At 45.4% G+C, this 25709-nt stretch overlaps 1 protein-coding gene across 1 annotated transcript in view; it reads left to right on the forward strand.

Annotated features, from left to right (window-relative positions):
* The window catches only part of LOC109919558 (collagen alpha-1(XI) chain-like), a 71624-nt gene extending 48659 nt beyond the window's left edge, over positions 1-22965 (forward strand). The window contains exons 8-19 of the mRNA XM_048601576.1: positions 2017-2124; positions 2235-2288; positions 2972-3025; positions 3197-3304; positions 4201-4254; positions 5072-5107; positions 6245-6298; positions 11065-11314; positions 14254-14366; positions 20313-20381; positions 20579-20812; positions 20917-22965. Of these exons, the coding sequence (XP_048457533.1) occupies positions 2017-2124; positions 2235-2288; positions 2972-3025; positions 3197-3304; positions 4201-4254; positions 5072-5107; positions 6245-6298; positions 11065-11314; positions 14254-14366; positions 20313-20381; positions 20579-20812; positions 20917-21063 (1281 nt within the window). The 3' untranslated portion in view covers positions 21064-22965. The remainder of the gene's footprint in view (positions 1-2016; positions 2125-2234; positions 2289-2971; positions 3026-3196; positions 3305-4200; positions 4255-5071; positions 5108-6244; positions 6299-11064; positions 11315-14253; positions 14367-20312; positions 20382-20578; positions 20813-20916) is intronic.
* The last annotated feature ends 2744 nt before the right edge of the window (positions 22966-25709 follow it).

The raw sequence follows: 25709 nt of genomic DNA on the forward strand, positions 1-25709 counted from the left end.
TGGTTATTCCCCGGTGACAGTTGGTCGAGGATGTATCTGGTTTTGTTCCAGGTTTGATGACAGTTTAAAGTTACGCGATGAATGATTCGCGGTGAATGATGAGTCGTCCCAGTGGTAGTACACGTGAAGATTTCTGACATTGAGAGGTCACATTGAGCCCCTGGCCAATGTAGAAGGTTTACTGCTGACCTGTGCTCACCACTGAAAGTCACTGCTGATTGGTCGTTAAGCTGCAGTCTGGTATCATTTGCTGAGGGTGGCTTGTTTAATCAGTCAATGAATAAACAGTGACTGCTTCATGCTATAATCCTTCTGGATACTGAGACAGTCACACCCTCCCTCCATCCATACTGATCTCACTCTGAACTGATCAATGGGTTGAAGGAGAAGATGCTGAATGGGACTTTATCTCCAACTAACTGGACACACTTCACTGAGCCGGTTATGGGGGACATTACACACACTCTGGTCTCAAACAGAACCCCTTGCAATGCACAGGCATCATCCATATTTGCTGCATATTCAGAGAAATGGTAAGGAGACAGAATATTACCAGGGTGGTTCAACAGGCTGGGGCAGGGTCATTTACAAATAGCAAGAGACCACTCAGCCTATCAAAGTCATGTCAGTTCCTCACAGAGCAATCTGATGATCCCACTCCCCCAGTCCGTCACCTGGAGCTACAAATTTACGCTTCTCCTAGTCAGCTTCCGAAAATCATTAGAAGGCGTAAACTGACTGAGATCTGCAAGAGCCCTTCAAAATAACGAGAGGGTTCACTGGGCAGAGGGAGAGAAGACATTCCCAACCCCCCGCAGAGCCATCAATATCAAAGAATCCCAAATAAATCCCGATGGGAATTCAGGAGAAACCACTTCTCCAGGGAGAAGGGGAAATGTGGGAGTCACTCCCACAGGGAGGGGGGCGAATGTGGGAGTCACTCCCACAGGGAGTGGGGAATGTGGGACTCGCTCCCACAGGGAGGGGGCGGGGTGGAATGTGGGATTCACTCCCACAGGGAGTGGGGAATGTGGGACTCACTCCCACAGGGGAGGGGGGGCAGTGGGGAGCTGGGCGGTGGCAGGGGGGGGCGGGGGGGTATGTGGGATTCACTCCCACAGGGAGGGGGCGATTGGAATACTGTGGATACAATGAGGGGGAAGCTGGATAAACATACTAGGGGCAATGGAATTGAAAGGTTTGCTGACAGGGTAAGGTGATGAGGCTGGGGGCAGCAGAAATCCCACATGGAGCAGATGGGCTGAGTGGCCTGTTTGTGTGCTGCAAAAACTGACTGAAGATGTGAAGTGTGGAGATTACACCAAGTTCAGGAGGAAGAGGACACTTTGGATCAGTGGTTCCCAAAGCTGACCGCTCAGGGTTTGAGGGAGGAGGGGGGTCCTCATCACATAACCTCCCAATCAGAATGATCCATCTCTCTCAATGAGTTCTTGTCAAATTCTCTGTGATTTTGAACATTTAGATTTTGAAATTTCTCATGTTTCAAGAGGGTCAATGTTAAACCCTTTTCTTGTTACAATGGAGCCAACACGATGGAGATGACAGAATTGATCTGACGTAACAGGACATTGTTCGTGAGCATTGCCCTGGCTCTCCAAAGGGACAGTCTAACCATTGAAAAATATTCAGATCATCGCTCTCCTTGGCCTATTGACCAAAGTTGTCATAACTGGAAACCCAAGTGTTCAGTAACGTAACATGATGTCAACTCAAGAGTAACAGTAATATGCCAATGACCAGAAACTCAACTGGACTTGCCACATGAACACAGTGGCTACAACAGCAGGTCAGAGGCTAGGAATCCTGCAGCGAATAACTCGCCTCCTGGCTCCCCAAAACCTGTCCACCATCTACAAGGCACAAGGCAAGTTGTGAGGGAAATAAAAATACATTGCCCTGAAATCAATTAGACTTTAGAAACCTCTGGACAGTGTGATGCATTGACAATAAAGTGGGCTGCATTGCTGAATATTGACTGTTTTTGTTGGGCCTCAGGGTGAACCAGGAGCAGAGGGGCCTCCCGGAAAAACTGGCCCAGTCGGCCCTCAGGGACCTCCAGGAAAATCAGGCCCCGAGGGGTTGCGAGGAATTCCCGGGCCTGTTGTAAGTACACCTGGAAATCACAGTGATCTCACTGTTTAATTGGCTTCTGATAATCTATATAAATGGCAGGGAATAATTTGACAAAAACTGACCATTTATCTGCTTTGCAGGGTGAACAAGGTCTCCCTGGACCACCTGGTCAAGATGGACCCCCAGGACCAATTGTAAGTGAATGGTGTGTGTTGTTGGTGTTGTTGTGTAAAGCACTTAGAGAGAGGATACAGAATGACATGACTCACTGAATCAGCAGATTCCACATAAAACAACAATAACAATTTGTAAAGTAATATCCCAAGTGCATCACAAAGCCAGACTGATACCTACCACAGAACTTGGAATGAAATGTCAGGACATGTGACCAGAGGCCTGGTCAAAGACGGGACTTTAAGGAACATCTTATAGGGGGAGTGACGTGGGTAGGGAGGCAATTCCAGGCATTGGCGTAGGCTGCTGAAGGTAAAGCCTCCGTTCCTGGAGCAATGGGAATCTGGTTCAAGGGGCCAGAGTGAGAGGGATGCTACCTCCACAAGCCTGGGTTCATGCAAACTCCAGCTCACTCTGCTTCACTTTTAACTCAAAATTAGGAGGAGTTGGATGCTCATTCTCTGAATATTTGTATAATGGAAAGTTTCAGATTTAAACAATCATAGCAAGACAATCCCAGGACAGGGGTGCACGGCATTAGATACAGAGTAAAACTCCCTTTACTCTGTCCCCTATCAAACACTCCCAGGGTAGGGACAGCACGGGGTTAGATGCAGAGTAAAGCTCCATTTACTCAGAGTGGTTTATGATGTGATTGATTCTGTTTCTGATTGTAATCTGATGTTTCTCCTTCTGACTATAGGGTCCACCTGGTTTGCCTGGATTGAAGGGGGTTCCAGGTAGTAAAGGTGAGAAGGTGAGTGAGTTCGAAGCTGCTAATCTGTAGCTGTCACCTGTGACTCTGAAATCTTGAGTTTGAGTTGATACTAAAACAGGATCAGTTTTAGCTGAAAACTGCTGCTGTGTTACCAGTGGGGTTCCTGTTTAAACAGTTGCTGATGTTAAAATGACTTCTCCTTGTTTGCAGGGTCACCCAGGACTGATTGGATTGATTGGACCCCCAGGAGAACAGGGTGAAAAGGGAGACAGAGGACTTCCGGGACTGCAGGGAGCTCCTGGAGTGAAAGGCGACATTGTAAGCGAATCCCAAGCAGCTGTACTTTCAAAGAGAGGTCGTAATCTCTCCCACACAAACACAATCCTGATGGTGCTTTCAGAAAGAAACTCCTGCCTTCTTTAATAACACCAGTTCACTCTTCCAGCATGTGTCTAAACACTACACAGAAACGCTGCTGAATTGTGATCAGTGCGATAATGTATTCACTGCAGGTAACATCTGCAGAGCAAGATCCCACAATTAGTAGCGTGAACGTGTTCGTCCAATGAGAGCACTGCAAGGTCATTCAAAAGAAATTCCAGTTGGAGTAACTGAACTAAGATTCAGTCAGAAGCAGGGACATCAAGAATACGATTCCCTCGGTGCTGACCCTCTGACAGTCCGGCACTCCCTCGGTGCTGACCCTCTGACAGTCCGGCACTCCCTCAGTACTGACCCTCCGACAGTGCGGCACTCCCTCAGCACTGACCCACCGACAGTGCAGCACTACCTCAGCACTGACCCACCGACAGTGCAGCACTACCTCAGCACTGACCCACCGACAGTGTGGCAATCCCTCAGTACTGACCCTCTGACAGTGCGGCACTCCCTCAGCACTGACCCTCCGACAGTGCGGCACTCCCTCAGCACTGACCCACCGACAGTGCGGCACTACCTCAGCACTGACCCACCGACAGTGCGGCACTCCCTCAGTACTGACCCTCTGACAGTGCAGCACTCCCTCAGTACTGACCCTCCGACAGTGCAGCACTCCCTCAGTACTGACCCTATGACAGTGTGGCATTGGGAGGGTGAGGGCCAGGGGGTTTAGAAAGAAGAATTAATGTGGAGAAGTTTCGAATGAAACCTTTCAGTTTTGGTTTTGAAGTGAAGCTCAGTTCTGTTGCTGAGTGTTTGTGCTGATCTCTCCACAGGGCATTACTGGATCGTCTGGACCTCTTGGCCCCCCTGGACCCCCCGGTTTACCTGTAAGTGAAAAACAGAGTAAATTGAAACCATTGTGCAGAGACACAGCCACTGAGTGACAGTGTTGAGGATTGAAGAGCCGTCCCTGAGGCTGGGTGAGACTCATGGTCTCCAAGAGAGAAATGTGACGTTGGATATTCCAAACCCGCAGGAGAAAACAGCAAAGAGTTTGGTTTGAAGGAGAGGTTCTAATGACCTGGAGCCATTGAGCCACCACACCCCACCCCCTTCCCCCAGCCCCCATGGTGTGGGGGAGGCCAAAACTCAGGGCCATCAATATCAGACAGTCTCTAATAAATCCCAGCGGGGATTCCGGAGAAAACCTCTTCCTTCCCAGTCCCTGGGGGAATGTGGGAGTCACTCCCACGGTGCTGGGGACAGTGGGGGGGAGCGGGTGTAATGTGGGACTCATTCCCACAAGGAGTTGGGGGTGGGGGGAATTGTGGGACTCATTCCCACAGGTAGAGGAGGGAAGGGAATACTGAGGGGGAAGCTGGATAAACACACGGTGGGGGGGGGATTAGGAACTGAAGGGTGTGCTGACAGTGTGAGATGACATGGGGCTGCGAGAGGGATAGAAAGCCTAGCATAGGTCAGATGGGCCAAATAGCCTTTTTTCCTGATGGAGAATTCAAAGTAATTCTAACATTGGGAATCAGGGTGTTTTTTTTTCATTGCTTCTGGAACCTTCTCTGCAGATTGGGACAAATTGCTGAGTGTTATGTGTTGTGTAATTTGTTCTTGAACATGAATTAAATTGTTGCTCTGAGTTTGTGAACCATCAGTGGTGAAGTTTCTGAATTCTTTGTTTGATCACAGGGTCCACTTGGTCCAAAAGGATCAAAAGGTTCAACAGTAAGTAATGACCCAGTTTGTTCCTCACTTTTCTCTTCAAAGTCATGCTTCCAACTGACGTAGTTAGTTCAGCTCTGAAAATCTGCCTCAGGTGTTACTATCCAATGGAGGAATGTTTGCCTTGGAAAGGCAGAGACGGGATAGGGGTGAGAGCCTGTGAGTAATTGTTGTGTATCCCTGGGGCAAGAGAGTGTCCAGCTGGCTACTCATAACCTCGCTGGGGATCTCTGGATCTTAGTCCTAGTTAAAGCCATCTCGCCTTCATCCCCACCAATTCTCCAAGACGTTTTCATGTCCACCTATGAGCACTTCCATAACTATTGATCTCCTGTCCCTCAGGGACACAGTAGAGATGTGAGCAGTTGAACAAACCATACTCTGAACAATCTAATACAGTTCTTACTGGTATACACTCAATAGTTCCTAGATCTGATCTGATCTGCTGGTTGATCTGTTATAATAACAAACAACAGTCCATTTAGGCCCCACAGCAAAGACAGCTAATCTTTTAATAGCCTCTTTAAATTGTCAATCAAGATGTGAACTCAGAATTTTCTGTTCAGATAATTGCAGCCTTTGAAACATAATCAAACATTCATAATGATCCAATATCCCTCAGGGCAATGTCAACAAGGAACTTGATTGAAGCTACAGATGGTATTGTCCTTTCCTAACCAATACCAGGTGGCCTGTCAATTAAAGCAGTCCAGCAGAAGCTGTTTGATTAATTCAGTCTGTCTCTTCTGTGTTTTTTGAGGATTTCAAGAGCAGGGCATTTAAAAAATACTTTAGATAATGATGCATAAACAGACCTTATTCACATTACAAGAGTATTTATCTCCAGTAGTTGGGGAATCCCACGATGAAGGTTAAATCTCATGCAACATTCTAAATAGGAACTGTTTAAATTGACTGCTCCATTCATTCAGCCATGCTGAGATAGAGTTCTCTCCCCATCCGAGCTCCCCGATTTCCCCCAACCAGTACATAATGGGGGCTGGGACCTCCATTCCTGTGTCTCTCTGACATTGTTAATAGTCCACAGGGTCCTTCTAAGACTGTGAGGCTGCCTGTGTTTAATTGTGTGTATTTTCTACACAGTGCCTTGTGTTGCTAAGTGTTTGTCCTTGTTTTCAGGGTCCTGCTGGGCAGAAAGGAGACACGGGTTTGGTCGGGCCTCCTGGGCCTCCTGTAAGTAAAGGGCAAACTCTGGGAAATGATTTGCTGAAAGGTTGATCCAGAAGTTTACTCAGCAAGAAGTGAAAGAAAGGACCTGCATTTCCATGGTGCCTGTCAGAGTCTCAAGCCATCCCAAAGCTTGTCAAAGACAGTGAAATAGTGTAATGTGTGATCTCTGCTGTAATGAAGAAATTTGATCAATTTTAAATTGCCTGGAACTCAGTCCCTACTGCTAACTGTTTACAAACCAATGCCAGAAAATACAATCATTTTTGTTAAGCACTGATTCGTAATGTTTTAATCTATCAAATTAACACAATTTCTCAGCCCAGCCTGCCCTCAAATCTTTAACTAGAAATTCCAAAATGCAATATCTATTTTGTCCTTTTGAAATTTAAAGCCTCTTGAGGTGAAAATTGGACAGACCCCAGGTTAAGAGCCAAGACAATATGCTGGGAATTATGATGTCTGTTGGACTAAAACCTGGTGTTGTGTGACTGGGAAATACGTTGACCCCTAAACCCCAGTCCGTGCTGTCTCAGTAAAGCAGTGGTATTGTTGTTTAAAAACCCTTCTGAGTCAGTACTGCCCTTCAGAGGGAAGCAAGCTGCAGACCTGACCCGGTCAGGCCTATATGTGACTTCAAACACACATGGTAATGTGGGTGACTCTTTACTGCCCTCAGAAGTGAACAAGGTACCGTGTTTTTTACTAATTCATTTGTGGGATGTGGGTGTCACTGGCTAGGCCCAGCATTTATTGCCCATCACTAGTTGCCCCTTGAAAAGGTGGGGGTGTGAGCTGCCTTCTTGAATCGCTGCAGTCCATGTGCTGTGGGTTGACCCACAATGTCCTTAGGGATGGAATTCCAGGAATTTGATCCATCAACACTGAAGGAACAGTGATATATTGCCAAGTCAGGATGGTGAGTGACTTGGAGGGGAAATTGCAGGGTGTGGTGTTCTCATGTGTCTGATGCCCTTGTCCTTCTAGATGGAAGTGGCCGTGGGTTTGGAAGGTGCTATGTGAGGATCTTTGGTGAATTTCTGCAGTGCATCTTGTAGATTGTACACACTGCTGCTATTGAGCGTCGGTGGTGGAGGGAGTGGATGCTTGTGGATGTGGTGCCAATCAAGCGAGCTGCTTTGTCTTGGATGGTGTCAAGCTTCTTGAGTATTGTTGGGGCTGCACCCATCCAGGTAAGTGGGGAATATCCCATCACACTCCTGACTTGTGCCTTGTAGATGGCAGACAGGCTTTGGGGAGTCAGGAGGTGAGTTACTCACCACAGTATTCCCAGCTTCTGACCTGCTCTTGTAGCCACTGTGTTTATGTGGTTAGTCCAGTTGAGTTTCAGGTCAATGATAACCCCCAGGATGTTGATAGTGGGGGATTCAGTGACGGTAACACCATTGAATGTAAACGGGCGGTGGTTAGATTGTCTCTTACTGGTGATGGTCATAGCCTGGCATTTGTGTGGCGTGAATGTTACTTGCCACTTGTCAGCCCAAACCTGGATATTGTCCAGATCTTGTTGGATGTGAACATGGACTGCTTCAGTATCTGAGGAGTCACGAATGGTGCTGAACATTGTGCAATCATCAGTGAACATCCCCACTTCTGATCTTACGATGGAGGGAAGGTCATTGATGAAGCAGCTGAAGATGGTTGGGCCGAGGACACTACCCTAAGGAACTCCTGGAGAGATATCCTGGAGCTGAGATGATTGACCGCCAACAACCACGACCATCTTCCTATGTGTCAAGTATGATTCCAACCACCGGAGCGTTTGCCCCCTGTTACCCATTGATTCCAGTTTTGCCAGGGCTCCTTGATGCCACACTCAGTTGAACGCAGCCTTGATATCAAGGGCTGTCACTCTCACCTCACCTCTGGAATTCAGCTTTTTTGTCCATGTTTGAACCAAGGCTGTAATGAGATCAGGAGCTGAGTGGCCCTGACGGAACCCAAACTGGGCGTTGCTGAGCAGGTGCTGTGTGATAGTGCTGTTAGTGACACCTTCCATCACTTTCCTGATGATCGAGAGGAGACTGATGGGGCGGTAATTGGCCGGGTTGGATTTGTCCTGCTTTTTGTGTACAGGACATACTTGGGCAATTTTCCACATTGTCGGGTAGATACCTGTGTTGTAACTGTACTGGAACAGCTAGGCTAGGGGAACGGCAAGTTCTGGAGCACAAGTCTTCAGTACTATTTTATTTTCTTTATTCATTCATGGGATGTGGGCATTGCTGGCTAGGCAGCATTTATTGTCCATCCCTAATTGCCCAGAGGGCAGTTCAGAGTCAACCACACTGCTGTGGGTCTGGAGTCACACGTAGGCCAGACCAGGTAAGGATGGCAGTTTCCTTTCCTAAGGGACATTAGTGAACCAGATGGGTTTTTCCGACAATCAATGGATTCATGGTCATCATTAGACTCTTAATTCCAGATTTTTATTGAATTCCAATTCCACCATCTGCTGTGGCAGGATTCAAGCCCAGGTCCCCAGAACATTATTTGGGTATCTGGATTAATAGTCCAGTGATAATACCACTTGGCCATCACCTCCCCAATTGTCAGAAAGTTGTCAGGACCTGTAGCCTTTACAGTATCCAGTGCCTCCACTGTTTCTTGATATCATGTGGAGTAAATCGAATTGGCCGAAGACTGGTATCTGTGATGCTGGGGACCACTGGAGGAGGCCAAGGTGGATCATCCACTCGGCACTTCTGGCTGAAGATTGCTGTGAATGCTTCAGCCTTATCTTTTGCACTGATGTACTGGGCTCTTCCATCGTTGAGGATGGGGATATTTGTGGAACGTCCTCCTCCAGTGAGTTGTTTAATTGTCCACCACCATTCACGACTGGATGTGGCAGGACTGCAGAGCTTAGATCTGATCCGTTGGTTGTGGGATCGCTTAGCTCTGTCTATCACTTGCTGCTTTCACTGTTTGGCGTGCAAGTCGTCCTGTTTGGTGGCTTCACCAGGTTGGTACCTCATCTTCAGGTATGCCTGGTGCCGCTCCTGGCATACCCTCCTGCACTCTCTATTGAACCAGGGTTGATTCCCTGGCTTGATGGTAATGGTTGAGTGGGGGATATGCCGGGCCATGAGGTTACAGATTGTGCTGGGGTATAATTCTGCTGCTGTTGATGGCTCATGGCACCTCATGGATGCCCATCCTTGAGTTGCTAGATCTGTGCGAAGTCTGTCCCATTTAGCACGGTGATAGTGCCACACAACGCAATGGAGGTTGTTCTCAATGTGAAGGCAGGACTTTGTCTCCACAAGGACTATGCGATGGTCACTCTTACCGATACTGTCCTGGACAGATGTAACTGCAGCTGGCAGATTGGTAAGGATGAGGTCAAGTATGTTTTTCCCTCTTGTTGGTCCCCTCACCACCTGCCGCAGACTCAGTCTAGCAGCTATGTCCTTTAGGACCCGACCAGCTCGATCAGTAGTACTGCTGCTGAGCCACTGTTGGTGGTGGGCATTGAAATCCCCACCCAGAGTACATTTTGTGCCCTTCCCATCCTCAGTGTTTTCTCTAAATGTTGTTCAGCATGTAGGAATACTGGTTCATCAGCTGAGGGAGGACAGTATGTGGTAATCAGCAGGAGGTTTCCTTGCCCATGTTTAACCTGAAGCCATGAGACTTCATGGGGGTCCAGAGTCAATGTTGAGGACTCCCAGAGCAACACCCTCCCGACTGTATCCCACTATGTCGCCCCCTCGGCTGTGTCTGTCCTGCTGGTGGTACAGGACATACCCAGGGATGGTGATGGTGGTGTCTGGGACGTTGTCTGTAAGGTATGATTCTGTGAGTATGACTATGTCAGGCTGTTGCTCTCCCAATGTTGGCACTAACCCCCAGATGTTAGTGAGGAGGACTTTGCAGGGTTGACAGGGCTGTTTCTGTCGTTGTCTTTTCCAGTACCGAGGTCGATGCCAGGTGATCTATCCAGTTTCATTTCATTGAGAATTTGTAGTGATTGGTCCATCTGAGGGGCTTCCTATTCCATTTCAGAGGGCAGTTGAGAGTCAACCACATTGCTGTGGGTCTGGAGTCACATGTAGGTCTTCCCTGAAGGAAATTAGTGAACCAGATGGGCTTTTCTGACAATTGACAATGGTTTTACAGTTACCAGTAGTCTGTTAATTCCAGGTTTTTTAAAAGAATTCAAATTCCACCATCTGTCATGGTGAGGTTCGAACCCAAGACCCCAGAACATTAGCAGAGTTTCTGGATTAATAATCTAGTGATAATACCACTGGGCTAATGCCTCCCCTTTGGTTCAAGAGATGCTGCAAGCTGTCAGTTTTGACATGACCACAATGACCATAATTGGGAGGGATAGTCTCTACAAGGTCGTGTTAACCTGTTTGTCCAAAACATTGAATGAGAAGATCCAATGCAGGGTCAGAGTCAAGAGCTGGTTCACCTCTTCATTGAATGGACTGGCAAAAGGAACACCAGGCAAGGCAGTTGCCCTGTGTGATTCTCACTCTCACTCCAACATCTTGCACAGAAAGAGGCCATTCTCTGTGCCAGCTCCTCGAAAGGTCTGTTCAATTAATCTCACTCCCCTTAATCTCACTCCCCTTTACTCTTTCCCTATAACCTGCCCCTCCTGCGTTTCCCCAATTCCCTTTTGAAGTTATTATTGAATCCACTGCCCTTTCCGGCTGCACATCGATCCTGGCATTGGGATTGTTTCATTCGGAGGAGAGTTTGTGAGGTTGTCTCATTACTCCGTTTGTTAATTCGAGGGCCCCCCTGGTGAGGTCATTCAGCCATTGCCAATCCGAACTCCGAAGAAAACACGGAGATCTTCTGATGGGATCCAGGCTGATGAAGCAGACCACATCCTGGATTACACCAATGGAATGGAGGACATCTTTGGCTCCCTCGACACCTTGAAAATGGAAGTTGATCGAATGAAGAACCCAATGGGAACACACAACAATCCCGGCCGCACCTGCAAGGACTTGCAGCTGTCTCATCCAGACTTCCCAGACGGTAGGTACAGGCCATTCAGCCCTTTCATTGTGCAGGACCATTCAAGACACACACACACATGCTATTCAGCCCTTTGAGCCTGTGCAACCATTCATGGAGATGAGAAGACCCTCCAACACCCCACCACCCCATCCTGAGTTTAGTCCAACAGTCACAGGGACAGGAGGAGGCCATTCAGCAACTCCCACCCTTCAGTCCATTAGATGGTGACTCATCTACCTCTTAATATAAAGGCCTAAAGAGAAGAGTCAGCACAGACTTGATGGGTTGAAGGGCATATTCTGTGCTGTATGACTGATGCTTAACTCTTTCAATCCATTTGGTTCCATTTTCCTAACTCAACTCTGTCCTCTCAGTCTTAAAGCCTTGATTACATAGAACATTACAGCGCAGTACAGGCCCTTCGGCCCTTGATGTTGCGCCGACCTGTGAAACCAATCTGAAGCCCATCTAACCTAAACTATTCCATCACCATCCATATGTTTATCAATTTAGCATGGTACCCATCCCTAATTGCTCAGAGGACATGTAAGGTTCTACTAAATAATTGGTTATTCCAAATATTCCTGTGTGGTGTTATATAGTTCATGGCTTTTTCCTCTAGGGTATGGATATTGCTGTTCATCCTCATTGCCCTAGAACAGGACCATTTCAGAGCAGGGTTAAGAGTAAACCCCAGTGCTGTAGGTTTGGGGTCACATGTCAACCATTAGTGACCCAGATGGGTTTTTCCCCAACAACAGGTACACAGTCATCATTAGACTCTTAAGAGCAGACCTGTTATTGAATTCAAATTCTGCCGTAGTGCAATTTGAACCTGGGTTCCCAGAACATTATCTGGATCTTTGGATTAGGGAGCCGTTTACTCCACCCGACAAGCTCTACTCTTCTCCACCATGAGCCTTCTCCCCTCCAGCCTCACCTCCACCAATAAGTGTTAGGGTTGTTCTGAGCCTGTGGTCACACTGAACAAGTCCAGTCCCAATGGGAAACCCACCTTGATGGGCCATTACCTTTACTTTGACAATTTTTGGTTCCTATGGAGGTCAGTCTCTGAATATATTCCCAAGAGGCTGCCAATGTAATTTTACAAAATGTGACTTTACAAAAACAGGTTGGAGTGGCATAGTGATAATATGACTGGTTATCCAGAGCCAGTCTAATGTTCTTGGGGCATAGTCAAGACAGCTACCAACATTTGAATACAAGAGAAACAGGATATTAGAAGCTAATCTAATGTGGAACATGTAACAGCTGTCATTAAAAACTCATTCAGTTTTCTAAAGCCCTTTTGGGGAAGGAAATTTTTCCCTGGTCTAGCTGACATGTGACTCCCAACCCACAGCACTGTGGTTTACTCTTAAACCCTCTCTGAAATGGCCTAGCAAGTCACCCTGTTCTACGGCAATGAGGATGAACAGCAATACCCACACTCCGGACAAAAAAAAAGAGGAAAAAGACCTGATCTATTTCACACTAAACAATAATATTTGGAATAAACTCATTATAAACATCAGAAAGAAACTCATCCTCTTCACCCCAGCAATAACCCTTACAGATACTCATACCTCAGTGTACATGGACCCCTATATTTATTTCTAAAGTGTTTGCTCAGCCAGCATGGCTATAATTGCTTTCCTTTCAGCAAGTTGTTCATTTACTAGGACGGATTCTTTTCCGGTTACTATCTCCCCAGAACCCTTAAAATAAACTGCTAACCGTTACTGAATATGGGTTCTCTAAACTCATGTCTTTGACAGCCTTATCAGATATCTTCCTCACTGACACCCCCACAGTCTACTATTTTTGCAACTTTCTTCGCACTGACTTCTAAACAGCTCAAATATGATAAATTGATGAGTAAAGCCTATCCACCCTCGACAAGGCACAAGTCAGGAGTGCGATGGAATACTCCCCACTTGCCTGGATGGGTGCAGCTCCAACAACACTCAAGAAGCTTGACACCATCCAGGACAAAACAGCCTGTTGGATTAGTACAACTTCCACAAACACCCACTCCTTCCACTACTGATGTTCAGTAGCGGCAGTGTGTACTATCTACAAGATGCACTGCAGAAATTCACCAAAGATCCTCAGACAGCACCTTCCAAACCCATGACCACTTCCATCTCGAAGGACAAGGTCAGCAGATGCATGGGAACACCACGCCCTGTAAGTTCCAAAAAGTGAAGTCACATGGTATCAGGGGTGAGCTGGTAAGATGGATAAAGAACTGGCTTAGTCATAGGAGACAGTGGGTAGCGGTGGAAGGAATGGCAGAGCAGTCTCGAAGGGCCAAGTGACCTCCTCCTGCTCTTATCTCCAATGTTTCTGTGTCACCGAGCTAAAAGGTTACAATCAGGAAAAAGATGGGTTAGTTTTGTTTAGAATTGTGTAAAGAGGATTGAGTGGCCTTTTAAATTAAAAAGGGGATTGAAAGGGTGGATGGCGTGGAATGTGGGGAAGTTTAAATTGAGAAGCTGTGATTGGATTTGTTAGGGACCATCTTAAAATCAGGAATTCAGGAAAATCTTCTTCACCCAGAGGGTGGAGAGAAATTGTGGCTCTCACTGCCAAGTTGGAGGAAAATGTGGGACTCACTCCCATGGGGAGGAGGTGGGGAGGCCCGAGAATGTGGGACTCATCCCCACCGGGAGTGGGGAAGGGAATATTGTGGATACGAGGGGTATGGAATCGAAGGATCTGCTGACAGGGTGAAATGACAAGGGGCTGGGAGGAGTCTTGGTGGGGAGGGGGGCAACAGAAACCCAAGCTTGGGGCAGATGGGCTGAATGGCCTGTTTCAATGCTTGAAATTGGATGTTGTGTGTATTGGACTTGCTGTATGTTTCTGGATTTGTCACTGAAGAGGCTGTCTGGAGTGAGTAGAATCAGTCTTGCAATATAAGGATGTGTCTTTTTGTCACTGCACCCCAACAGGTGAATATTGGATTGATCCAAATCAAGGTTGCCATGGAGATTCCTTCAAGGTGTACTGTAACTTCACCAGTGGAGGCGAGACCTGTATCTATCCTGACAGAAAATCTGACGGAGTGAGTATTTTATTATTTCACGCAAACCACCAGTCAAGGAGCAGGCTGTTCAGCCTATTCCATCCATATTAGCTCTTTCAAAGAGCTTCATGGAACCAGAGAGTGGTTCCAGCACATTGGGATAGTGACTACGAGCAGGACATAATCCTTTCACTGTGCCCTAACAATCAGATCCCTGCTCAATGCCTCCTTTTATGAAGCTCGAACATCCCATTACTGTGCTCCCTGCAATTTCAATATGTGTAGCCATCTTTTAAAATCCAACCTACATCAACCCCCAGGACTCTATATATCTCACTGAACTCAAGGGGAGCCAATGGCCGAATGGTATTATAGCCAGACTAGAAATCCAGAAACTCAGCTCATGTTCTGGAGACCCAGGTTCAAATCCTGCCATGGTAAATGGTGGAATTTGAATTCAATAAAGAATCTGGAATTTAAGATTCTGATGATGACCATGAATTCATTGCTGATTGTTGTAAAAACCCATCTCATTCACTAATGTCCTTCAGGGAAGGAAATCTGCCAACTTTACCTGGTCTGGCCTACATGTGACTCCAGACCCATAGGAATGTGGTTGACTCTCAGCTGCTCTCTGGGCAATTAGGGATGGGCAATAAATGCTGCCTGGTCAGCGATGTCCTCATCCCGTTAATGAACTTTTTAAAAAAATCCACAGCTGACAATGACCAGCCACAAATCAACCTCTATGATGGGATTACAGCATTAAATACAAATTTGAATCAATGGGAATATCCGAGAGGCATGTGAAAAAACCGATGGGAGAAACAGACAGAATTATGAGAAAAGACTGGCAGCTAATAAAGGGATTGAGTTCAAGAGCCGTGAAGTTATGCTCCAGCTATACAAAAGCCTGGTTCGGCCACATCTGGAGTATTGTGTCCAGTTCAGGTCGCCTCATTACAGGAAAGATGTGGAAGCGTTGGAAAAGGTGCAGAGGAGATTTACCAGGACGTTGCCTGGAATGGAGGGAAGGTCTTATGAGGATAGGTTGAGAGAGCTAGGGCTTTTCTCTTTAGAACGATGAAGGATGAGAGGTGACTTGATAGAAGTGTACAAAATGATCAGAGGTATAGATAGAGTGGACAGCCAGAGAATTTTTCCTAGGGTGGAGGTAGCTATTACGAGGGGGCATAGTTTTAAAGTGAGTGGAGGTAGATGTAGGAGAGACGTCAGAGGTAGGTTCTTTACTCAGAGAGTGGTCGGGACGTGGAATGCATTGCTGGAGAGGGTAGTGGAGTCGGCCTCATTAGGGGCATTTAAGCGGCTATTAGATAGGCATATGGATGATAGTATAAGGTAGGGGTGGAGGTTAGATAGACCTTAGGTTTAGGGTAAAAGTTCGGCACAACGTCATGGGCTGAAGGGCCTGTACTGTGCTGTACTGTTCTATGTTCTATGTTCTATGTTCTAACATGAAGGGAAATTCCAAAATCTTCAATATGCATACAAACAGTAAGAGGGTGGTTAAAGGAGGAGTTGGGCTGATCAGAGACCAAGCAAGGGCACAGGTCATGGCTGAGGTGTTAAATGAATACTCCGCATCTGTCTGTAAGAAACTCTATCGCAAGAAGAGATTAAAATTAATGAGAAAAAAGTCTTGGATAGATTGTTGGCACTCAACCTTGACAAGTCACCAGAACTGATAGAATCCCTATAGTGTGAAAACAGGCCATTCGGCGCAACAAGTCCATTCCGATCCTTCAAAGGTTATCTCACCGTCCCTACTGTGTCCCCATAAACCTGCATTTCCCATCACTAATCCACCTAATCTACACATCCCTGGACACTATGGGCAATTTAGCATGGCCAATCCACCCTAGCCTGCACATCTTTGGATTTTGGAAGGAAACCGGAGCAAATCCACGCAGACATGGGGAGAATGTGCAAACTCCACACAGACAGTCACCCAAGGGTGGAATTTAACCCGGGTCCCTGGTGCTGTGAAGCAGCAGTACTAACCACTGAGCCACCGTGCCGCCCCTAACTGTCTGAGATGCATCGAAAGATTTTGAGGGAAGTGAGGGGAGAATTTGCAGAGGCACTGGCCAAAATCTTTCAGTCTTCTCTGAGCACAGGGAGGTGCCAGAAAATTAGAGAATTGCAAACAATGTTCTCACCTTTAATAGTAGAGGCATAGAGTACAAGAGCAGGCAGGTGATGTTGAATATGTATAAGGTACATGTTACTCAGCTGGAGTATTGTGTGCAGCTCTGGGTACTACATTATAGGAAAGATGCAAAAACATTACAGAGAAATGCAGAGAACAAGAATAGTTCCAGGAATGGGAATCTTCAGTTATGAAGATAAAATGAAGAAGTTGAGATTCTTTTCCTTGGAGAGAAGAAGGCTGAGAGGAGATTAGATAGAGGCTTTCATAATCATTAGCAAGCTGGATAAAGTAGACAAGGAAAAGCTGTTCCCACTTGTTAAAAAAAAAAACAAGATCCAGAGGGAATACATTTAAAGCAAATGAAGCAAGGGTGATTATGGGAAAAGACTTTTTGACTCAGTGAGTAGGGTCCGGAACGCTGCCTGGAAATGTGGTGGAGATAGGTTCAACAGAGGCGTTCAGGAGGGCATTGGATGGTTTTTGTGGATACCAATGGTGAGCAAGAATATGGGGAAAAGGCAGGAGATTAGCACGAGATGATCGGGCCAGACCACATAAGGGCACAATAGGCCAAATGGCCGCCTCCTGCACCATAAAAATTCTGTGATTCAGTGAAATTACTGAATCAGAACATTAGATTAAAGAATAAATCTGATAATCTACATCCCAGATACTTAAGGAAGTGGTCTGAAAATTAATGGATGCATTGATGGTCATTTTCCAAGATTCTCTGAAACATTTCCTATAAAGTGGCAGATGGGAAGTGTAGCCTCCAAATTTAAAAAGGGAGGCAGAGAGAAAACCGGGAATTATAGACCATTCACTCTGATATCAGTATTGGGAAAATACTAAAGTCTATTAAAAAAAGAGAATTAACATTTGGAAAATGACAGGATTGGTCAGGGTCAGCATGGATTGAGGGGAGGGAAATCAGGAATGAAAAATCAACTGGAATTCTTCAAGGATGTAACTCATAAAGTTGATCAGGGGAGCCAGTGGATGTGGTTTATTTGGACTTTCAGAAGGCTTTTAACAAAGTCCCCACAAGAAATTAGTGTGTAAAATTAAAATGCATGGGATTGTGGTTGTGTACTGGCCTGGGATAGAGAACTGATTGGTGGACAGGAAGCAAAGAGAAGGAATAGATGGGTCTTTATCTGACTGACAGAGTGACTGGTGGGGGACTGCAGGGATCAGTACTTGGACCTCAGCTTGGATGAGGGAATTAAATGTAATGTCTCCAAACCTGCAGATGACATAAATCTGGGTGGGAGGATGCAGAGATGTTGCAGTGCAATTCAGACAGGCTGAGTGAGTGGGCAAATGCATGGTAGATGCAGTATAATGTAGATCAATGTGAGGGTATCCATTTGGGAGTACAAACAGGAGAGTGGATTATTATTTGAATGGCGGTAAATTGAGAAAAAGGAACGTTTGCCGACACCTGGATGTCCTCACTCACCAGCCGCTGAAAGCAAGTGTGCAGGTGCAGCAGGCGGTAAAGAAGGCAAAAGGTAAAATGTGGGAAAATGTGAAATTGTTCAGCTTTGGAAGGGAGAACAAATAAAGTGAATATTATTTAAATGGAGAAAAACTGTGGAGAGTTGCAATGAAAGAGACTTGGGGTAACATATGCACAAACACAGAAAGCTAGCACCCAGGTGCAGCAGGGAATCAGGAAGACTAATGGAATGTTGGACCTTATTTCAAGGGGGTTGGAGTACAAGAGTAAGGAAGTCTTACTGCAGCTGTATAAGGTGCTGGTGAGACCACATCTGGAGCACTGTGAACAGTTTTGGTCCCCATACGTAAGGAACGATATTATTTTATTGGAGGCAGTTCAGAGAAGGTTCACTGGGATGATCCTTGATCTGGAGGGATAGTCTTATGAGCAAAGGCTAAACAGGTTGGGTCTCGACTCACTGGAGTTTAATAAGAGGTGAAACCCATAGAACAAAGAACAAAGAAAATTACAGCACAGGAACAGGCCCTTCGGCCCTCCAAGCCTGCACCGATCCAGATCCTCTATCTAAATCTGTCGCCTATTTTCCAAGGATCTGTATCCCTCTGCTCCCTGCCCATTCATGTATCTGTCTAGATACATCTTAAATGACGCTATCGTGCCCGCCTCTACCACCTCCACTGGCAACGCGTTCCAGGCACCCACCACCCTCTGCGTAAAGAATTTTCCACGCATATCTCCCTTAAACTTTTCCCCTCTCACCTTGAAATTGTGACCCCTAGTAATTGAGTCCCCCACTCTGGGAAAAAGCTTCTTGCTATCCACCCTGTCTATACCTCTCATGATTTTGTAGACCTCACTCAGGTTCCCCCTCAACCTCCGTCTTTCTAATGTAAATAATCCTAATCTACTCAACCTCTCTTCATAGCTAGCGCCGTCCATACCAGGCAACATCCTGGTGAACCTCCTCTGCACCCTCTCCAAAGCATCCACTTTTGGTAATGTGGTGACCAGAACTGTACGCAGTATTCCAAATGTGGTCGAACCAAAGTCCCATACAACTGTAACATGACCTGCCAACTCTTGTACTCAATACCCCGTCCGATGAATGAAAGCATGCCATATGCCTTCTTGACCACTCTATTGACCTGCGTTGCCACCTTCAGGGTACAATGGACCTGAACATCCAGATCTCTCTGTGCATCAATTTTCCACAGGGATTTTCCATTTTATCCTATAGGATACTTAAAGGGCTTGACAGGATAAATGTTGAGTAGCTGTTTCTCCTCATGGGAGAGTCTAAGATCAGGGGACGTAGTCTCAGAATAAACAGGCTTCAATTTAGACTGAGATGGGGAGGAATCTCTTCTCCCAGAGGGTTGTCAGTCTTTGGAACTCCTTGCCACAGAGAGCTGTGGGGACAGAGTCTTTGTGTATACTTAAGGCTGAGGTACAGATTCTTGATCTGTCAGGAATCAAGTGTTACAGGGAACGGAGAAGGAATGAGGAATCTCGGATCAGCCATGGTCCTATTGAATGTCTAAACAGGCTTGAGAGGCCAAATGGCCTCCTGCTGTTCCTATTCCTTATGGTCTTAAATGGTAGTTGGCTTTCATAGTGAGAGGGTTCGAGTACAGGAGTAAAGATGTCTTGCTGCAATTATACAGGGCTTTGGGAAGGCCGCTCCTGGAATTCTGTGTGCAATTTTGATCTCCTTATCTGAGCAAAGATGCTCTTGCTATTGAGGGAGTACAGTGAAGGTTTACCAAATTGATTCCTGGGATGGTAGGCCTGACTTATGAGGTGAGGTTGAATCAGTTAAGATGATATTCACTGCAGTCTAGAAGGATGATTGGAGATCTCGTAGAAACCTATAAAATTCTCACAGGACTAGACAGGATTAACAAAGGAGAGATGTTGCCAATGACTGGGGAGCCAGAGCCAGGGGTCACAACCTAAGGATACAAGGTAAACCATTTAGGACTGAGACGAAGAGAAATTTCTTCCCCCAGGGAGTGGTGAGCCTGTAGAATTCACTCCCATGGAGAGCAGATGAGGCCAAAAATTTGTATGATTTCAAGAAGGAGCTGGATATAGCACTTGGGCCCAAAGGGATCAAAGTAAATGGGGAGAAAGCAGGTACAGGGAACTGAGTTGGATGATCAGCCATGATTATATTGAATGGTGAAGCAGGCTCAAACGGCTGAATGGCCTACTCCTGTTCCTATTTTCTATATTTCTCTGTAAGTATCACAGAATGGAATCTTTCTCCTAACATCACTGTTTAATTTCCCGACCTGAATCAATGAGGCTTGTTCATGTAATCTGATCTCTGTTCTTTACATTGCAGGTTCGAATCTCCCCATGGCCCAAGGAAACCCCTGGCTCCTGGTTCAGTGAGTTCAAGAGAGGCAAACTGGTCAGTTTTACTTGTCAGAAATCACTTGTGTTGTTCTCATTGTTTATTGGCCGATTGAAGCTGTAGCTTGAAATTAGACAGTTCACTGTAACAGAGCAGAGCGAATGAGAGTTGTGTGTTTTGTTTTAATGTTGATTTCCTTACTCCACTCATTCCCAAGTGTAATTTAAACTCTTGTCTCTGTGGTCCTTTCACAGCTTGCATATGTGGATTCCCAGGGTGAGCCGATCAACTTGGTGCAGATGACATTCCTGAAGCTGTTGAGTGCCTCTGCAAGGCAGAACCTCACCTATAACTGTCAGAACTCAGTGGCCTGGTATGATGCAGCCTCAGACAGCTATGACAAGGCACTTCGATTCCTGGGCTCCAACGATGAGGAGATGTCACATGATAATAATCCATACATCAAAGCTATCACAGATGGTTGCATGGTGAGTGTTATCTGATTGGTCTTGTAAGACTGTGTAAGGTTTTAGTCATTGTTCAGCTCAGCTTTTACCCTGTGCTGTAAATATCTGTGTTGTTCTTTTCTCAGTTCCGGAAAGGTTTAGAAAAGACTGTACTCGAGATTAACACTCCAAAAGTGGATCAAGTTCCTATCATTGACTTGTTGGTGAGTGACTTTGGCAACATGAACCAGAAGTTTGGATTTGAGGTGGGTCCTGTTTGTTTCCTGGGCTAAGAGACTGAGACAAACCAATACCTTCATCGCACCCACTACAAGACACGTGCAAGTTTTGATCCTGGATGGAGTAAACACTCTCTCGCTGTGTATGTATGTACTATTATCTAGAAATTATTAAATGCCCTTGTGGGGTCAGAATCACATGACTTAAACCTATTATGGGGATCCCAGAGGAACTTACGATGGTGTGGAGCTGCCAAAGGAAGAGCTTTTCCCCAACCTCGAGGTAGGACATCACCCAACAGTGAGTGGCAGAATGGTGTAACTGACTACTCAAGGTGCTCACACACATTGCCAAGGTGCTCCGAAGGTGTATTTTAATGAACTGTAATTATTTTATTGTAAAATACCATTTATATCTGTTTCCACTCTCAGAACTTGCATGTGTCTCTCTGGCTGCCATTTTTTAAAGAGCCATATTTAACTTTCTTTTTGGAAAATCAGAAGCAAACTGTAATAATTAAAAAGAAACCAAATAAAATGTTAGCCTCTTGTGAATGAGCTGTATTCTTTCCTGCAATGTCCTTGTGTGAACAGATGCTGCTCTTTTAAGATGTAACTGAGAGCTGGGCTGAGGCCAAATGAATATCATTGGAACTCTGAGCCAATTGGATAATTCCTTTCCAAGGGCCACCTACACTGGTAGTGAACGGTTTGCTCCTGTAACAGTCAGCTTCGTTCAGGATGTTGCTGATGTCTCCTTTTACAATGACTTGCCCGATTGTGGAGACTAACTCTGCAGAAGGGGCAGGACACTGTGTTATGGTGCTATATTTATACGTTTTCATTGGATTCTGAAATGTCCACGATGTAAAATGGAGTCAAAAGCACTTCCAGAATTTATGAATCCGCATTTGATAAAGGTCAAACTTACCAGTGAACTTCATTGATTTTTACACTATCTGTGTTTGGGAACACATTCCCCTGGCTTCTAACTGTGCTCCCTCCAAATACTCAATCTCTCTGCTTTGCTTGTCCAACTCTTTAGTTTAAGCAGAGAAATTGGTTCTCCAGTGATTTGGAACAGGAGGTCCATAGACTATTTGAGATGCCTTTTATTAAAGCCAAGTACTGCCTGGAGAAGCTTGTCTGGGCTGCTGTCTCCCTTAAAACAAAATACTTAACTCATTGTACATGAAAGGCCATGCATAGCCCATAATATGTCTAGGTCATGTGATTCCAACTAGTTGGTAAGCAACAAGTCAGTAACAATCCACTTGCATCCCAAAATTCTATATTCACTGTTTGTTAAAATTGGATTTTACAATTCCTTCCCTGACTGTTTTCATCTTGGAATTTGTTTCCTGATCTATGTAAGACTTGAAAAGTGTTTGGTTATCCATTAACTTTCAGGGTTGATTGGTATTCAGACTCCATCCAATAATCTGTGACACTTGAGATTCAAATGGAAATACTGCCTTTCCTCATTTCCAGAGCAACGTTTGTAAATATTGACCTGGAAAATAGTAACAGAATTTCATGAATAAAAATCAAGTCTTGTCTACCTTTGGTAGTTCTGCTTTTTTAAGAAAGTAGTTTTTCTGGACCTTAGCAGAAACCTGTTTGAATTAAAACTGGAGAAATCTCAGTGCAGACAAAGTATGGTGGGCAATCACAGAACCTGGTCTAATAAATCCAGCCCTCGTGACAACTGGCGGTAAGGAGTTTACAATGAATCAATAAACTTCCTCTAAATTAGCAGTGAGAGGGATTTCTCACCAGTACAATCCCAGCTTTATAAATAAATCAATAATATCAAAGGTTTTGATCAAAAACATATAAAACCTTGAGTGGATTCCTATTTATATAGATGTATGAAGAACACAGATGGCAATCTTTTTCAGTCGTCTGTTGGTGTATAAATTGATTGTAGAATGATTTGAGTTAGATGAGAAAATCAAACCGCACTCAGAGATTTACAGTTACATTGTATTGCTACACCTGTAGCAAATCACTTTCTGTATTTTACTAAAAAAAAGTTTATATAAAAATAAAATAATTTTCAAAGCTTTCAACTGGATTGCATGATTCAGCACTTCTTCTGAGCTTGGACATCTTAAAGCTATAAAGGTTTGAATGAAAGTTTCTGCAGTCTCAACTGCTCCCTGATTGGAGAGAGAGAGAGAGAGAGATCTGATAGTGAGTGTACCCTGACGGTCCCTGCTCCTCAGGGCTACACTAACCTGCACCAGGACAGGAATTGGACCTCTTCAATCGGTGTTACTCTGCATTGCAAACCAGCTGACCCGCCAAGGAGCTGACCCATTTCAAAAATATTCAATCAGCCTGCTCCTGAACACTCTCCATTGCTTATTCTCCTTCCCAGATTGTATAGACCCTGAATCAGTCCCCTCGCTGACCCAGCAGCCTCCCGGTGGAAAGAAAGACCTATATCTCTATAGCACCTTCTCATGATACAACAAAGTCCAGTATGAAATGTAGTTGTTGTTATGATGGAATAGATGAAAGTGCACAGCAAGGTCCCACAACAGCAGCATGACAATGGCCAGGAACTCTGTTTTTGTATTTTCTTTGACACTCCTGAAGCTTCTGAACAAACAGCTGTGGGTCAGCTGGAGGGATTGTGCAGTGTGATATCCTCAGGACAGGTGTAAGCTAAAGACTGTAACACTGTGATAAAACAAGGGCAAGCACAGAGAGTACAGCATCTCCCACTCGAGCAGCGTGCAAGAGGGATTAACCCTAACAGACTGCAGGTCCTGGCCTCACCCTCTCACTGCAGTTTCATAAACCAGGCTGTCCACAGTGATAGGGTCACCACAACTCAGCACCTCCCGTCGAAATGCTGTGAACAAAGGAATCCCACAATATTCTGTCTTTGTCAGGTGCTCAAACGGGTACAGAGCTTCCCCATGCTGCCTTCTTGAACTGTTGTAGTCCATGTGCTGTAGGGAGGGAATTCCAAGATTAAGACCCAGCGACACTGAAGGAACGACGATATATTTCCGAGTCAGGATGGTGAGTGGCTTGGAGGGGAACTTGGAGATGGTGGTGTTCCCATGCATCTGCTGCCCTTGTCTTTCTAGATGGAAGTGGTCGTGGGTTTGGAAGGTGTTGTCTGAGGAACCTTGGTGAATTTCTGCAGTGCATCTTATAGATCCCCACTTGCCCTGGATGGGTACAGACCTGACAATACACAAGAAGCTCGACACCATCCAACACAAAGCAGCCTGCTTGATTGGCACTACATCCCCATGTATCCACTCCCTCCCGCAGTGAAGCTTAGTAGTAGCACGGTGTGCCATCTTCACTAATCTGAAAATTGTGTCCCAAATTGTGCTAACATTTTGTGAGTTCCCATTGAAGGATAAAGGACAGCAATTTTAAAAAATCGCTTTCAACTCACCTGGAGTGTGCTTGTGGGATAAGGTACCTGTGTGCACTAGCCTGGGTTTGAGTATTTGCAAGTGAAGATCACAGGCAAAGAACTATCCTCAATCACCCCTGTGTTGCAGGTAAAAGACCTGTCTTACTCAGTGCTAGAAATTAGCTAGCTACTGGCCAGTCAAAAGGAAAGGGAACAACAAAGGATTCAGAAAACACAGGGAACACCTGAAGGAAAAGCCGTATTATGAGGGAAATGGTGTTGGGGAATTGATGGGATTGAAGGCTGAAACATCCCCAGAGCCTGACAATCTATATCCGAGAGTACTTAAGGAAGTGCTCTAGAAATAGTTGATACATTGGTGGTCATCTTCCAAGATTCTATAGACTCTGGAACAGTTCCTACAGATTGGAGGGCAGCTAATATAACACTATTCAAAAAGGGAGGTAGAAAGAAATTTATTGTAAGCTAGTCACCCTGATGTCAGTGATGGGGAAGCCTGGTGCTGCTCCTGGCATGCCCTCCTGCACTCTCCATTGGACCAGGGTTGATCCCCTGGCTTGATGGTAATGGTTGAGTGGGGGATATGTTGGGCCATGAGGCTATAAACGATTATAAAAGTTCATTATAAAAGATTTAATAGAGCATCCAGAAAACAGTGATGAGATTACACAGTCAGCACAGGTTTACAATGGGGAAATCAGGCTTGACAAATCGATTGGATTTCTTCAGGGATGTAACTAGCAGAGTTGATCAGGGAGAGCCAGTAGACATGTTTATTTGGACTTTCAGAATACGTTCGATAAAGTCCCACATAAGACATCAATGTATAAAATTAAAGTTCATGGCATCGGGGATAGCGTACAGCAATGGATAGAAAATTGGTTGATAACAGAAAACAAAATAAATCCTAAAATGAAACAAAAGAACTGCAGATGTTGGAGATCTGAAACAAACAGAAACAGAAATTGCTGGAGAAACTAAGTAGGTCTGGCGGCATCCATGGAGAGAGAAACAGAATTAACATTTTGAGTCCAGTGACCCAGACTGCAAAAAACAATTAAACAAAATATAATTTAATGTACCACCTACTTCATTGAGACACGCATGTTAATTATTAAAAACGAACTGAATTGCACACTCCTGACTTGTACCTTGTAGATGGTGGACAGTCCTTAGGCAGGGCAGCATGGTGGCTCAGTGGTTAGCATTGTCACCTCACAGCACCAGGGACCCAGGTTCGATTCCATGCTCAAGTGACTGTCTGTGTTGAGTTTGTACAGTCTCCCCGTGTCTG

This window comes from Rhincodon typus, chromosome 10 (genome assembly GCF_021869965.1).
Source record: "Rhincodon typus isolate 14 chromosome 10, sRhiTyp1.1, whole genome shotgun sequence".
NCBI classification, from domain to species: domain Eukaryota; kingdom Metazoa; phylum Chordata; class Chondrichthyes; order Orectolobiformes; family Rhincodontidae; genus Rhincodon; species Rhincodon typus.